This window comes from Tetrao urogallus (assembly GCF_951394365.1).
Source record: "Tetrao urogallus genome assembly, chromosome: 11".
In the NCBI taxonomy this organism is placed as follows: Eukaryota; Metazoa; Chordata; class Aves; order Galliformes; family Phasianidae; genus Tetrao; species Tetrao urogallus.
Window position 1 is genome coordinate 16,816,326 of NC_136824.1, and position 14,367 is coordinate 16,830,692.

Sequence of the window (14,367 nt, forward strand, 5' to 3'; positions counted from 1 at the left end):
CTACACCCACACCCACCACAGCATCCCCTCACAGAACCGACGCACCCCCTCATAACAAATTAATCAGCTTGAGTTTTCAGCCCCGCCCCCCAAGGTCCCGCCCACACGCAGCTCCTCTCGGCCCGGCCCGCCCCATGCCACCTTCCCGCCCCATGCCACCTTCCCGCCCCCTGAGGCACCGCCCGGCGCTCCGCTCCCCGCAGTGACGTCACGCGCACGGGTTCCAGACCGTTCCAGCGCCGTGACGTAGCGCGGCGTCATTCCAGAAGATTCGGCCGGCGCCGCTATAAAAGCCGCGGAAGAGGCGGAGCGCCGGCCATCATTGAGGTCGCTGAGTGCGGTGCGGTGTTGAGGTGCGGGTGGCGGTGAGCGGCTGCGGCCTTTAGACGCGCCGTAGGTGTTCTAGGCTTTGTAAGCGTGGCGCGTCCCCGCGGAGCACCATGGTGAAGGAGACGGAGTACTACGACATCCTGCAGGTGAAGCCCACCGCCTCCTCCGAGGAGATCAAGCGCGCCTACCGCAAGCTGGCGCTGAAGTACCACCCCGACAAGAACCCCAGCGAGGGCGAGCGGGTAGGCAGCAGGCTGGACCGCGGGGGGTGGTGGCGGTCCCTATGCTGGCAGGGCGGCCCGCCTGGGCTCCGCGCTCGGTTGGGCGGCTCCCGGGGCGGCCTTTGTTAGAAAGCGGCCGTTGCAGTGCTGAGCGCAGGGCTGTGGTGGGAGCCGTCCTGCTGCAGAGGGTGTATCGTTGATCGCGGGTCTTACTCCTCTGCTTGCGCTCGTCGGCCTGAGTCCCGTTCTAGGAGCGATGCTTTAAAGCCGGCAGAGCCAGGAGAGCCCCTGGTGCCCTCGCGGTGCCGTGCTGCCGGGCAGCTTGCCGTGAGATCAGCACATCCTGGCGGATGGGGTCGCCGTCCTGTGGCTTACACCGCGAGCACCCTCCGGCAGAGCTGCCCCAGGCACTGATAGAGACCCGCTGAACTTAATTTCTTGTGTGGGAACGAGCATCGTAGCTGGAAGACTGTGGAAAGCCAATCAAACTTGGGTGACTGCTTCATCTGTCTGTGAATTGGTTTGATGATCCCTCGCTGCTGGAAAGGAGGCTTCAGTTTCTGTGCATCTAGTACACTAACTCAGAGTACTAAAACTAGTGAAGTAGTAATGTGGGCTCAGCTAACATCTGCTTTTAATTTTGGCCCGCCAGTTGACCTGTCCGTAAGTAAATGATGCTCACTCTGGAGCTCGTCATTTCAGTAATAGCAAATTGTGTTCAAAAGTAGTTGGACTTAATTTGTCTACTATTTTAGTGATAGGAACCTTGGAATTACTCAAAAATAATCCCTTTTTTATGAGGATGATGTTTTGATTTTTATTTTAAGTCTTTCCATGTGTAATGAGTAGAACACCAGTGTCTTGTCAATCAAAGTTAAAAGTACCTGCTTAATTCTAGCTGGCTGTAGGAGTGCAGTGCCTATAAAGGATCTCCATTTAGCTCTAGAATGACTAGCACTGGCCACTGACCATCGGAGAGCCACTCGGGACAGGGATAATGTGGTGCCCCTTTCTTAACAGATGTGTTAGGAGTACATAATGACGGCAACCAATGATCACCAAAGGGGCAGTTAGCATATGCTTGTAAGCTGGATGTGACTCTGAATTAAGTTCACTTGTAACGTTTGGTGGGTGGGAGGGAGACAGGAGTTGTTCTTCATAGACTAAAGTGTATTAGTAGGGTCTGTGACTGACTTGTTTAGGGAGTTTCCTCTTGGAAAAGAATAAATACTGTAAGTGTGACAGCGGCTTAGTCTGAAGATTCAGTTGTATATGAGAGGCTTATTTTTCCTCTTGGTCATAGTTGTTCAGAGCTTCTTTTTTCTTTTTAGTTTAAACTCATATCCCAGGCATATGAAGTTCTGTCGGACCCAAAGAAAAGGGACCTCTATGACCAGGGTGGGGAGCAGGCTATTAAAGAAGGAGGCCTGAGTGGCGGCAGCTTCTCTTCACCCATGGACATCTTTGACATGTTCTTTGGTGGTGGAGGCCGAATGAATAGAGAGAGAAGAGGTACACAGTTCTAAACAAGTTCTAGAAACTCTAACCATGCACTTAAGCATAAAACACCCGTGCTGTAGTACTGCTGTTCTGCTAAGTGCACATAGTATGGGTTTTACTAGCTAAAACAATAGATGAAGTAAACTATAATATTAGTTATTCTAGTAGCGAAATTAAGTAGATAACATGATGTAGCTATTAGCAATCTTTCTGATGAGTTGTGCTTTTTTTTTTTTTTTTGTTAAAATGGGTGAGGGTAATCTCGAGGGGTGGGGGAAATGGTGGTTGAGACGGCTAGCAGATGGGTTTTAAGTTATCTTCCTTCCAAATCTGTGCCTCACTTGCTCATGTGCTTTGGGCAACTTGCTTCAAAGGACACCATCAACTTAAGCTGAAGTTGTTCTAAATCTAAATGGAAAAGATTTGAGAGAAATTGTGATGCTGAGCATATAATGCTGCCAAAGCACAATCGCTTCTTTTCATTTCCAGTGTCTGCTGGAAGAGCGAGTAGTAACTTGCTATAAAGATTTTGAAACTATGCTATGAAGTGGCATGAAAATACATAGGTAGGCCTAATAGGCATTTCTAAATTGAGTAGATCTGAAGCTGGTAGTGTCCTTGCATCTTTTTCCTTTCAGTTAAGCTTATGAAATCAGGGCAAGAGTAGGGATAGAGTGGTGTTAATGATGCTTTGCTTAACTACAGCTAAACTTTATGTTCTGACTTAAGTGGGTGCTGCTCGGTGGAAGCTGATAGCACCTGCTTTTAAGGGGCTGAGCTCTGTTCCAAGTCTGGAATTAACTCTGTTTCTTTAGTGAGACTGCATGTACGAACAAGTATAGAGCCTTTAAATAAGCATTAGTCTTCTGAGTTGCTGAACCAGAATTAATCTTTTTTTTTTTCTCTTTCTCTAAGGCAAGAATGTTGTGCACCAGCTAGGTGTATCTCTTGAAGACTTATATAATGGTGCTACAAGGAAACTGGCACTGCAAAAAAATGTTATTTGTGGGAAATGCGAAGGTAAAATAAGTAGTGGATTCAAACACCTTTTATTTCATGATTCTTTCAAAGAATGTAGTGGAAGATTAACAACAAAGTGGATCTTCTCTTTTTCTTGAATGTTTATCAGTGTACTTGCTTCTTTGCACTGCTTTATGCCAGTGCTTAGTCAAGAGCAAGACTGTCTTCCTAAACACAGTGGTGTTAAGCTATTGATCTAATGGTGGACTTGATTATAACTTTCAGGGAGTTTTTAAATACCTTAATTAGAAGCTTTAATAGCTAGCTGGGTTTTTTTCCTTGAATCATTGTGGGTAGAAGGCTAGCTTCAATTATGCAACTCATTTTACAGCTCTTAAGTATCATGATGTCTGGTCTTGAGGTTAAACTTAATGCGGTCTTGTGTTGTAGTACTTAATTAAATATTTTGTAAGCGAGTTCTTTCCAGGGTGTTTATGGAATATTCAGCTCTGGAATGCTGTATGTTGATAATAGAAAACAAAAATGTATTGAGGGATAGAGGGGAAAGATTAGTGCATAGGTACCTTGACTGCTTTATGTAGAAATGTTTAATTTGTGAGGCGTGTTTGTCATAGAAACTATATATAATTACACTGGAAATATGTTACAGAAGAACTCTGAGTTACTCTAAAGGTTCTCCTGAAGTCAGTGAGTTTTAGCTTGACTACTTTAGACTAATTCTGGTCTTTGAAATGTCTTTAACTACTTCTTGCCGTAGGTTATGGTGGAAAGAGAGGTGCAATAGAGAAGTGCCCTGTGTGTAAAGGAAGAGGAATGCAAGTTCTTGTTCAGCAGATAGGGCCTGGCATGGTACAACAAATCCAAACTGTGTGTCCAGAATGCAAAGGCCAAGGTGAAAGAATAAATCCAAAGGACAGGTGTGACAACTGCAATGGATGTAAGGTTGTAAGAGAGAAAAAGATCATAGAAGTTCATGTGGACAAAGGTGAGAACTGAGATTTGTTTTGTATTCTCTACTCCCAGTCCAATAGATCTGCAGAGAATAAAGTGCTTTCTTTTTCTGTAGGTATGAAAGATGGTCAGAAGATAGTGTTTCATGGAGAAGGTGATCAGGAGCCTGATCTGGAGCCTGGTGATGTCATAATTGTGCTTGATCAAAAGGATCATGGTGTTTTTCAGAGACGAGGCCATGACTTAGTTACAAAAATGAGAATTCAACTCTCAGAGGCTTTATGTGGTTTCAAAAAGACTATTGAAACTCTTGATAACAGAGTCCTTGTCATATCATCTAGACCAGGTAGGTCTTCAGAATTCTGATGACATACAAAATGCTTGTTTGATTATGCTGTCTGTTCTTAATCACTGCTGCAACAAACTATAATTATGCTTGAAGTAATTTAATTCAGGATTGAAGAGTGACAACTAAATATTGCATGTGGAATTACAGCTAAAGATGTCAAATGCTTCTTACGAAATCTCTACTTCAATTATGGGATTTAAGTTTATAAACTGTATTAGATCATCTGCTTCTCTTAGCACAGCCACCAGACTGAATTAGTTGACTTTATTTTTTACAGTAGATGAAATCCTCTTAAGGAGCCTATTTCAGTGTTCCTTTTATTCAGTTTGGTTTTAGTACTCTTCAATCCACAATTTTCCCTAGTCTGTAGAAAACTAAATGTTGCTTTTGATAGTTGAATTTCTGTCACGTTAAACAACTCCCAACTTTTGTGTAGGTGAAGTGATAAAACACGGTGACCTGAAGTGTATCTACAATGAAGGGATGCCTATCTACAAATCTCCAATGGACAGAGGCAGCTTAATTATACAGTTTCTGGTAAGCAACTGCTTATTTACTGCAGCAAATGAATTGTTACCATCAGAAATAACTTCATTTTAAATAAATCCTAGGTCCAGTTTCCAGAGCAGCACTGGCTTCCAAGGGAGAAACTGAATATGCTGGAGGCTCTACTTCCTCCAAGAGAAGATGTCATGATTACAGATGAGATGGATCAAGTAGATCTTGAAGATTTTGACCCAAGCGAGCAAACCTACCGTAACAGTGGAGGAGAAGCATATGAAGAAGATGAGGATGGTCCAAGAACAGGTGTACAGTGTCAGACATCTTAAATTGAGGTGGAGTTGATATTGCCTAAAATGTAAATTTTCACAATGAAAACTGCATGGCTGTAATAGCCACTGCTTGTGGTCTTTGTGTTCAGCAAATTGAGTTGCTGCGCTGTCAGTATCACTTATTTTTTTTTTTTGTAACTAATTTATATTGTGTTCTTGTCTTTATATATAAAGCAAATGTCACACAGCTGAGAACCAACTGAGTTGGTATGTGTTTCCTTGTGCTTTGAAGGTTCTCAATTTATTTCACTGATGCTATTTATATAAGACTCTCACAATACTGGTAGAAGTTGAGTAGTGTCTTATGTAAATATTTTCATACTGAAAAATTAATTTCATAGAATAAAACATAGCAGAAGTTACTTCTAATAAATAGAACTTCACCTTTTGGTTTTTTTCTTGTACTTCTTCAACCAATCTAGAATCTCTAAATAAATTCAAGTCCCTGCTCTCCTTTGTATGGTTACCTTTGCATGTTGCAACCCTGTTAGCTGTATTCCTCTTGTATATCAAGTGTTCTTTCTCCATAATAATCTTTTGCCTCTTCTCTACAATAGGCTAGTATTCTTTTAATGCTCAGCTTTATGGAAGTGTAACAACTTGCAGATCTACAGCCTTAATCTGTATAGTGGCCTCTATGTGCTTCAGAATGACATAAACCATACTGTTTCAAAATAAAACCAGAACTTAGGTTTTTGAGAGATCATACCTCAGCCTTTTCTAGAAAGTGTTGTTTCCTTTGGGCAGTAGGTACTTTAGCTTTAAGATGAATATTATTACAAAACTCCCTGCCTTGGCTATGCTACTCCCATTTCTAATACCATGAAATAGCATAGTAAAACGATGACTTATCCCTCTGAGCTGTTTCTCCTGCAGCAGAATCACTGAAGTCAGAGTTGAAAAGAGGTGTACTGCCCCTTACTGAGATTAAACCATGATCAGGCACCTGTCACCATACAATTATTGGAACAGCTGTTCAACTTAAATGACCCTCTCTCACTTTCAGGAGCAATGTGAAGATGAGTAAAGCATATCCTAATGTCTGTCACTTTCCCTTCTCCTAAAATAAGTTTGACCAGCTTGAACAACAATTTCTAGCTCATCTATTTCTGTGAAGGCAGGGAACAAATACCAGTGGTAGATTAACTGAGCAGTTACTCTACATGACTGTATCCTTCTAATAATGTTTCTCCAAAAGTCACAAATTAATTGCAGTAGTAGCTTTTATTTTTAAAAAAGTAAAGCTTTCTCCCATGCTAAACAGTATTGAATTTACAAATGATATTTCATTTCTTCAGCATTACTAAAATGCTTTTTTAATATTAAAAAGGTAATAATACAAGGACTGCAGTATTTCTAAGAAATGCCACAGCAGAAAACCAAAGCACTTAACTCAAGACACTTAAACAGGACAATCATAAATATGGATTTCTTGGTCGTCTCCAACAGACACAATTTTGGACCCACTTCCATTATATTTCACACCCCAAACCTGCAAACAGGACATAAGGAAGATTATCAGGGAAGACAGTAAGGCAAAAATGTATTTGTCTTTGCAGCAAGTTATACTGATTAGAAGAAGCAAAAGAGGATCATTTAGGAAGGCCACACTGGAGCTGGTTCAGTTATACCTCTTGCTTTTAATAGCAGTGTGCCCTCTAGTTGTCTGAAAAGGCTTTACTTTCCTACTGACCACAGATGATGCATCCTCTACAAACTACCAATGTGTACCTGCCCCTGTTTGAAAATGCTAGGCTTGATTTATGTGCTCTTAGATTGCTCTCTTGAGGAGTCTACAATAACAGTACAGGCACTTAAGGATGAAGTCTCAAGTATCAAGGATGCTTATCAAGCTTTTATAATAATTCCCCCTTACACATCTGTGTGCTGTCTGAAGTCATAAGACCACAAACAAAGATAAAACAATAAGACTTGATAAGAATTCCTTCAGCCATCTGGGATTGTCCTCATCTGATCCTCTAAAAATGAATTGTGGAAGACCTCTATCTATATCCTTGAAATATTAGTTTGATATTAAGTATCTAAAAATTACTAACAATTTGAGGATTTCATTATAGCAAGATGAAGACAAATCCCAAAGCTATAGTTCTAATTTTAAACACGAGTGCAGATTAAACACGAGTGCAGATAACTGCACACCTTAAGTTTTCCTGTTAAGATGGAGACTTAAAGCAAGAGTAGACAGAACAGTTTTGAGTTGCTAACATACCTGGTCTTGGTGGTCAAAGAAAGTATGAACGCAGGTTCTTGTTCCAGCATCCCAAACTTTCACACTTTTATCAGATGAACTGAAAAGGTAATATTGATCAACACCTAAATTAATAGATTAACTGCAGTTCAGTAACAAAGACACGTGTCTTCCAGCAGGTTCCAGTGACCTATAAAATACATTCACTGGTCCTGTATATGCAACATAAAATTAAGGGTTCCCATTTTAGCCAGAAAATTCTTCCAAGATCCTTGATACAAAGATAAAGAAATGCATGTTATGTAAACCTGGGTCACCTTGTCTGAGCTGTCTGAAGAGTTGTTACTCTACTAGATCAACATGTAATACTACATTAGATTGTACTTTTTTTTAATACAGCTTTTCAGATCTCTAGAATCAAATTGCTCATTTAGAGGTTCAGATGTTTTTCACTTTGAGGGAACTGCACTGCACTGGGATGGCTTACCGTGTTCAATTGCTATTATGTTGCAGATTGTCTCCAGAGCCTGTTCCTGGAATGTTTAAACACGGCTACTTCATGATCCATCTCTCTTTATAATTCTTTTTTTTTTTTAAATAAGCATAAAGGATTTTAAATTTGTTAATACCTGGAAACAAAGTGGGTATCATCAGGACAAAATGCTACATTTAATACCCAGGATCCATGACCGCTTAGTGTGCCAGCCAAGTTGGCATGCTGTCTGTAGAAAGAACAAATTTAGAAAACAGAATTATAACATCAATATTTGCCTTCTTTCCCTCCAGGGAAAAAGCAATCAGCTCATACTGTGCTGTTACTGTACTTCTAACAGTTCAACAGAAAGATTACAGAGGGTGACTTCTGGACATTTTTTCATCCAAGCAGAATGGTGTTGAAATAATATATTTTTTTTTCCATTTCAAGAGTTAAAAAGAGGCCACTAAAAAGATGCATAGGTGGAAGAAACAGTTGGACCTGAAAAACTTCTATGAAGAAGGCACAGTAATGCAAGTGTAGGGGAGCAAAGATCACTGAGGTGGTTGGCATAGTGCAAGAGAAAAAGGTCATACACAATATCATTTCTTGGGTACAGATGTTTAAGATAATACACAGGACAGATACACAAAGCAACCTGTTCCCTACAGGGCCAAATATGAAAAAAGTCATTTGTTTGCAAGCTAAGGCTGCCATTCACCTAAGTGCTTTGTAAAAACTGGAGGATTTGTGTTTTAGTACTTAAGCTAAGGTTATTTATTAGATAAAGTGATCTCCGAGAGCTGGACAGGATTACCAAGAGTGGAGAGTTTGGTGTATTTATTACAGCATTGGCTTTCTAAAGTAGTTACTTTACTGTTATCATGTGTTGCAAAATGCCAACTCACACATCGTAGATTTTGATGTAGCCGTCATCTGAAGCCGTTACAAGTAACTGAGAGTCTGGAGAAAATGTCAGTGACCGAATAGGCATCGCATGACCTGAAATTGAAGCATTCATGGCTTACAACGTAGCTCTTCAGCTACTAATGACAGCAACAGTAAGGAGTTATGACAGAACAGCACTTCTAAGAGAAAGCAACCTCTCTGCTTTTGCTTCTTCATATAACATACAGTGGAAACTGGCGGTAGTTCAGAGCTTTGAATGCTGAGGCATGTCTACACCAAAAGTACCCTCCTGTTCTCACAGCTGTGGATCTTAATTAGAAGGAATGTAGGAAAACGTACAATTTTCTGATCTCACACTGCTTTCTAATAGGACAAGCATCATGCTTTCTAACATGAGTTCGTCATGTTTGAAGTTGCTGGGCTCTCATACACTGGGCACAACTGCATGAACATTAAAAGCACATTTATCTTAAAAATGTGCATCTTTTACAACATGTTCAGTTGTTTTCTCTGACACCTTAAAGAGAAGAAAAAAACCACATGCACAGTAGCACAATTTGCCTCATTTGTGCAATACATAACTGCACAACACAAGAAGCAACTGCAGTCTAAAAACTGAGTTAAGCATTACTGATAGTTACATTTTAAGGTAGGCATTTATACTACAAGCCTGAGTTTATATTACGTGTTAGAGTACATTACATAAATAAGGTCTAACAGAAAAGAAACATCATTTATGCCATGGCTGTTCTAGCTGATAATGTCTTGTTAAATCCCTCAATTTTCTTGAGTGAAACATTAACTTAGATAATGCAAATACACAACTCATTACCTTCTAGCGTGTGCAAAAGTTTTCCAGTTGCAATATCAAAAATATTGATAATGCCATCTATTGCTCCACTGGCTAAGTATTTTCCATCTGGGCTCTGTAAGACAAGACAAGAAGGGTGCATTTAACAGCTGTAAGAATTCCTGCTATGTACCTCCCCAGTGCTCTTGGCACCTTGTCACAAAGTATGGCTGACAACGTTACATAGAAATTAGCTGAAGGAAGAACAAAATCTGATTGACAACATATTACAACATATTTCACATAAGAAATTAACTGTGTTTCTTACATATGCAATGCTAAGGATGAACTTTCCTCTAGTGTCCAGAGAATATTCTTTTTTTCCAGTTTCAACACCGAAAATATTTACTTTTCCCACATGACTTCCTGTTGCAAGGAACTGGGAATCAGGTGAAAAAGCCAGGGACCAAGCATCAACTGTATTAAAAAAAAAAACAACAGCAAAACATTCAGTTATCTGAGTACTTCTGCTGGTCCTTATCCAACGATGTCAGTTCTGGATGCGTACGTTTGTACTATTCTTAATACTCCAAACTCCACTGGGTAACAGTGGACCAGCTCATTAATGTTAACTTCCTTCTACATAATTAATGCAGTGCAGCACAAAACGTTTATTTCAGTTTAGTAAAAAATGCTATTTTCTTCCAAGATCTTGGTTTTAGAAGCTCCTCCTGTAACGACAGGTTTAGAATTAAGACTGAGTGAAGTCTGAATTCTTTTCTCCTCGTGACAGAAGATACTAAGCCAGTAAAAGAAAGAAATATGCTAGCAGTTAGCAAAGCACTGAAGACACAGGAGAAACATGCAGATAAAAGAATGTAACATGGATCAACATGCCTTGTGAGTGAATTAAAAACCTTCTGAGAGTTAGGTAATGTGTTTACCTGGCACAGTGTAATTCAGGCACTTCTACAGGCCTGCTTATTAATTTATTAATAATTCATTAATTACCCGAAGCACTCAAAAATTGTTCTTAAATAAAGGATTTGCCGGTGGATCAATGACATATTTAAAATAAGACAATAATGAAATAATCTGCATTTCAACTTGGAGAATGCAACATCGATCAACAGGCTTCAGCTTTACTGTAAATTGACTGCTCCTTTAGGCCTGGATGTACTGCAGAAATAAGCATCACGTATACAGCTCAAATTCAATGCACAACTAGATGTCAATAGCAAGTTCAGACTTTATAACCAGTCTGAATTGTGATTTTTTTTTTTTACATATCCTTATATATGTGTAAGAGCAAGGTGGATTCCATTTTGCTTTATGTATCTGCATGGAAACTGCTGAGTCCCAGCCTGCCCCACTGATGGAGACCTGTGGGAAGGACCCGGTCAGCCCTGGGAGCACAGGTGAAGGCAATGCAGCTGTGTGACCAGGAGTGGAGCCTGGCTGCACCTCTCTTAGACCCCATTGAAGGGCTGACTGCCACTGGGGAAGGATCTCTTCCTGGAGATCCCTCCTTGGTGAAGCTTCCCCTTGTGAATCTGGAATCTTCTGATACAGGTGAGCAATCTTCTTCCCTTCCTTTATAGCACCTTTCTATTGTGCCAATCCTTTTGTCATTACCCCTCTGGTAAACCAGCTTTTCCCATCATATTGATGTGTCCAATTGTTACAGTATCTACCAAAAAGTGTATCAAGTGTAAGCATTAATAGTGTGTAAATGTGAAACTGTCCAATACTACTTTGTGATGAGTTGGTAAAAATCAGTAAGAATTTAAGATTTTGCAAGAAAGATTAGGAAAAAATTCCAGTAATCTCATGTACTCTAGTTATACATTGTCCAGTATTTACCACCTGGTGTTAGTACACATCTTATAACACAGACAGCGTAACAGTGGTATCTTACCAGGGCCAGCATCTATTGACTTGATCTGTTTGCCAGTTTCTAAATCCCAAAGGCGAATGTGGGCGTCTAGGGAGCTGGATGCTGCGATGGAACCCGTGTGGCTGATATCCACAGACACCACACCTAGCTGGTGACCCTCCAACGTCCATTGTAGATCCAATTTTTCATCATTCCTTTTGTCACAGGGGAGAAAAAAGTTATGAATAGCTGAGGGGTACTTTATCAGTCTCAAACCTCAGACAGAACAATCAAACAAGATGACCCACAGTTCTCCATTTCGGTCAGCCAGGGGGCAATCTAAGTGAAAAGCAAAGACAGAAATGCACAAATTGTCTACGGTACTCAAAGGAAAGAACCAACAAATTAATTATTTACCATATTTATGCAAAGTAAGTACTTCATTTTTCATTTCTAAGTATTCCCACAGAAATCACCATTCCACAGCAATATATGAGTACTTACATTACAGACTTCATCTGCCACCGTAACATGAAACGACGACAAACACTTTTATAATATCGCAACAGAGCAACTCAAGTAATTAAAGTGAAGCACATACCTGTCTTCTTATGACTTAGGGAGAGAAAAAATTCTTTGCCGTAGTACACATCAGTGCTAATTTATTAGGATTATGGATTTATTCTTTTTATAAGAAAGAAAGATGACATTTCCTTTTTTTATTTTGCTCCCATTATTCGTTTCACAGTAGACACATTCCTTCCCCATGCATTACCTCAAAAAGTTGCATTTCTAATTCTTTGGCTTCAAAATGCAACAAGTCCTACCACTATGTGGTAAAAGACATAGAAAATGTGATGTGTGTTTTCAAAAGGGTTTGTGTACTTAAAAATGTAAAGCATCCCAGAATGCTACCACTATAAAAGATAAGGTCTGCTCAAGAGAAGAGCTGTATGCTATGCTACCCCTTCCCTGATGTAATTTCTAACATCCTTGCAGCCTCTGCAAATTTAAGACTGCTGTAACTCCATACCAACTACTTCCCAGGGTTAAAACTGCTCATAGCATCCAATACAAAGCACTTCACTTACCACTTCCAGACCTTCACGAGATCATCCAAAGAACCAGAGATCACAGTTTCAGAACCATCTTTTTTATTCTTTCCCCAGGCAACTGACCAGATGGCATCATCATGAGCTAAAAGAGAATGAAAGTATTGAAACTTGAAGTTAAAGTATTTTCTTTTGATGTAAGACAGCAACCAGTTTTTACTTCCTGCAGAGCAGATAGGCCAATGAACATCTTGATGTGACACAGTTACATGCCTGAGGCAAACACAAATACAGACTGTGCCTACAAAAGGGAGAATTGCTAAGCACATGCAGAAGCAATATTCTACACACAGAAAGCTCCAAATAAACAAGCCTAATGCAAGAGGAGCATCATCTCAATGCAGAACCCTTCTTTATTACCATTCTCACATAGATATCTGTATCTTAATCAATGATACAATTGCAATAATTCTGTTGTTATCTAGTTTACAACAAGACTTTAGCTCTGACTGGGAGCTCCAGGAGGTCCCATCCCATTTTTCTGTTTTGTTTTTTGATTATTTTATTTCCTTATACCCTAACCCTGCCATTGTTACTCATACTGCTTACTCTCCTTGTCATCTTGTTCTCTGTCTCTCTCTCAGTTATGTGATCCTGCTACTTCATGGGCTGTCTCCTAATTAGCATTAATTACCATGTAAGTTGTTTAATAGCCCTTAGGTGTACTAAAAGAGCTAAGGTTATACTGTCCATCTCCTGCAAGCTATCTGATGAAGACACAAGAATCATCCAACAAGACAAACTTTAAACATGTTAATTTTTACAGCAGTTACTCCCAGCAGATTGGAAGCTCTATCGCATCTTGAAATACTTTGTTAAAAACAAAACAGATCCTTCCCCCCCAGCAAGGAGATGAAAACAGGAAATTACTCTTCTTGTGTGTGTTGTCTTACCATTTTAAGACTGCATGTCCCAATATCTGTATCCTAGTAGAAAATTTTACAGAAGGAAGTTTTATCAGGCAGAAATCATGGTGGCTCTGATCCTAAGTCTATTGCACCTGCTGCTGCAGGAACGCGCCACCACAGTGCCTGTACACCTTTCCCAGGACAGCTTCAGAACGCATGAGAGTCCAGTCAGCAAAACAAGTCGCCCTGTTGCTGGTCAGGAAGAGCTGCCTGCTGTGCAGCAGCAACACCCAGCTCTCATTGCTCTGAACACAACAGCTACTTTGTCTGCTGCTGAAAATCTGCTCTGATGTACACATAACATGGACACCCCTAATGATCTCAGTGACAAATCTGTTCTACAACACCCGAGGAAGCCAGAATTAAGAAGTACAAGTTAGTGCCTTCTCACCTTGTTCTTGCTTGAAGAGAATACCATACTAGAAAGAAAAAACAATTGATATTATGCATAAACAGCCTAAAAATCCATCCGAGTAGCGATCAGTTTGAGTAACGCCATGTTTCGATTTACCTGTGTGGTCATGTCTGCGAGGAAGCGACCTCAGCAGGAACGCTCTGGAAGGAGAACATCCATTAGGCGCGACACGCACGGATAAAGGCCCGAGGGGCCCTCCTGTCACCCCCCGCCCGCCTCACCCCGCGCGGCCCTCCCGGATCGCTGCCGCATTCACCCCCGTCACGGCGCGCCGTTACAGTACCGTGCCGTGCCCACACACACACAGCTTCCGGTCGCCACGGCTGTCGCCGCCGTCGCACACTGATGAGGTCACGTACCACAGAGAGCGCGGCAAGAGCGCCCCATCCTGCGTCCTTCTTCCACGCCTCGACCATAGAGCGCCGCCGTGTGGTGCCGCTGAGCGCGGCTCCTCGCGCCCTAACGGTCAGCGCGCGCCTCCCTCACGGGGCGGCTGTGGGAGCCGAGA

General features: G+C 41.0%; 2 protein-coding genes across 2 annotated transcripts; one reads left to right on the forward strand and one right to left on the reverse strand.

Moving 5' to 3' along the window:
* Window positions 1–440: 440 nt before the first annotated feature.
* On the forward strand, window positions 441–5,162 carry DNAJA4 (DnaJ heat shock protein family (Hsp40) member A4; the record flags this gene model as incomplete). Its single annotated transcript, XM_079540746.1, has 7 exons — window positions 441–572; window positions 1,883–2,063; window positions 2,967–3,071; window positions 3,790–4,017; window positions 4,099–4,329; window positions 4,769–4,869; window positions 4,944–5,162. 7 exons carry the CDS (start codon window positions 441–443, stop codon window positions 5,160–5,162), a joined length of 1,197 nt encoding a protein of 398 aa, XP_079396872.1.
* Window positions 5,163–6,567: 1,405 nt separating this feature from the next.
* Window positions 6,568–13,967, reverse strand: SKIC8 (SKI8 subunit of superkiller complex; the record flags this gene model as incomplete). The annotated part of the gene is made up of 10 exons (XM_079540767.1): window positions 6,568–6,657; window positions 7,396–7,474; window positions 8,004–8,096; window positions 8,758–8,851; window positions 9,591–9,684; window positions 9,877–10,025; window positions 11,467–11,639; window positions 12,516–12,621; window positions 13,836–13,863; window positions 13,956–13,967. The coding sequence occupies 10 exons, from the start codon at window positions 13,965–13,967 to the stop codon at window positions 6,568–6,570; spliced, it is 918 nt and encodes a 305-aa protein (XP_079396893.1).
* Window positions 13,968–14,367: the final 400 nt, after the last annotated feature.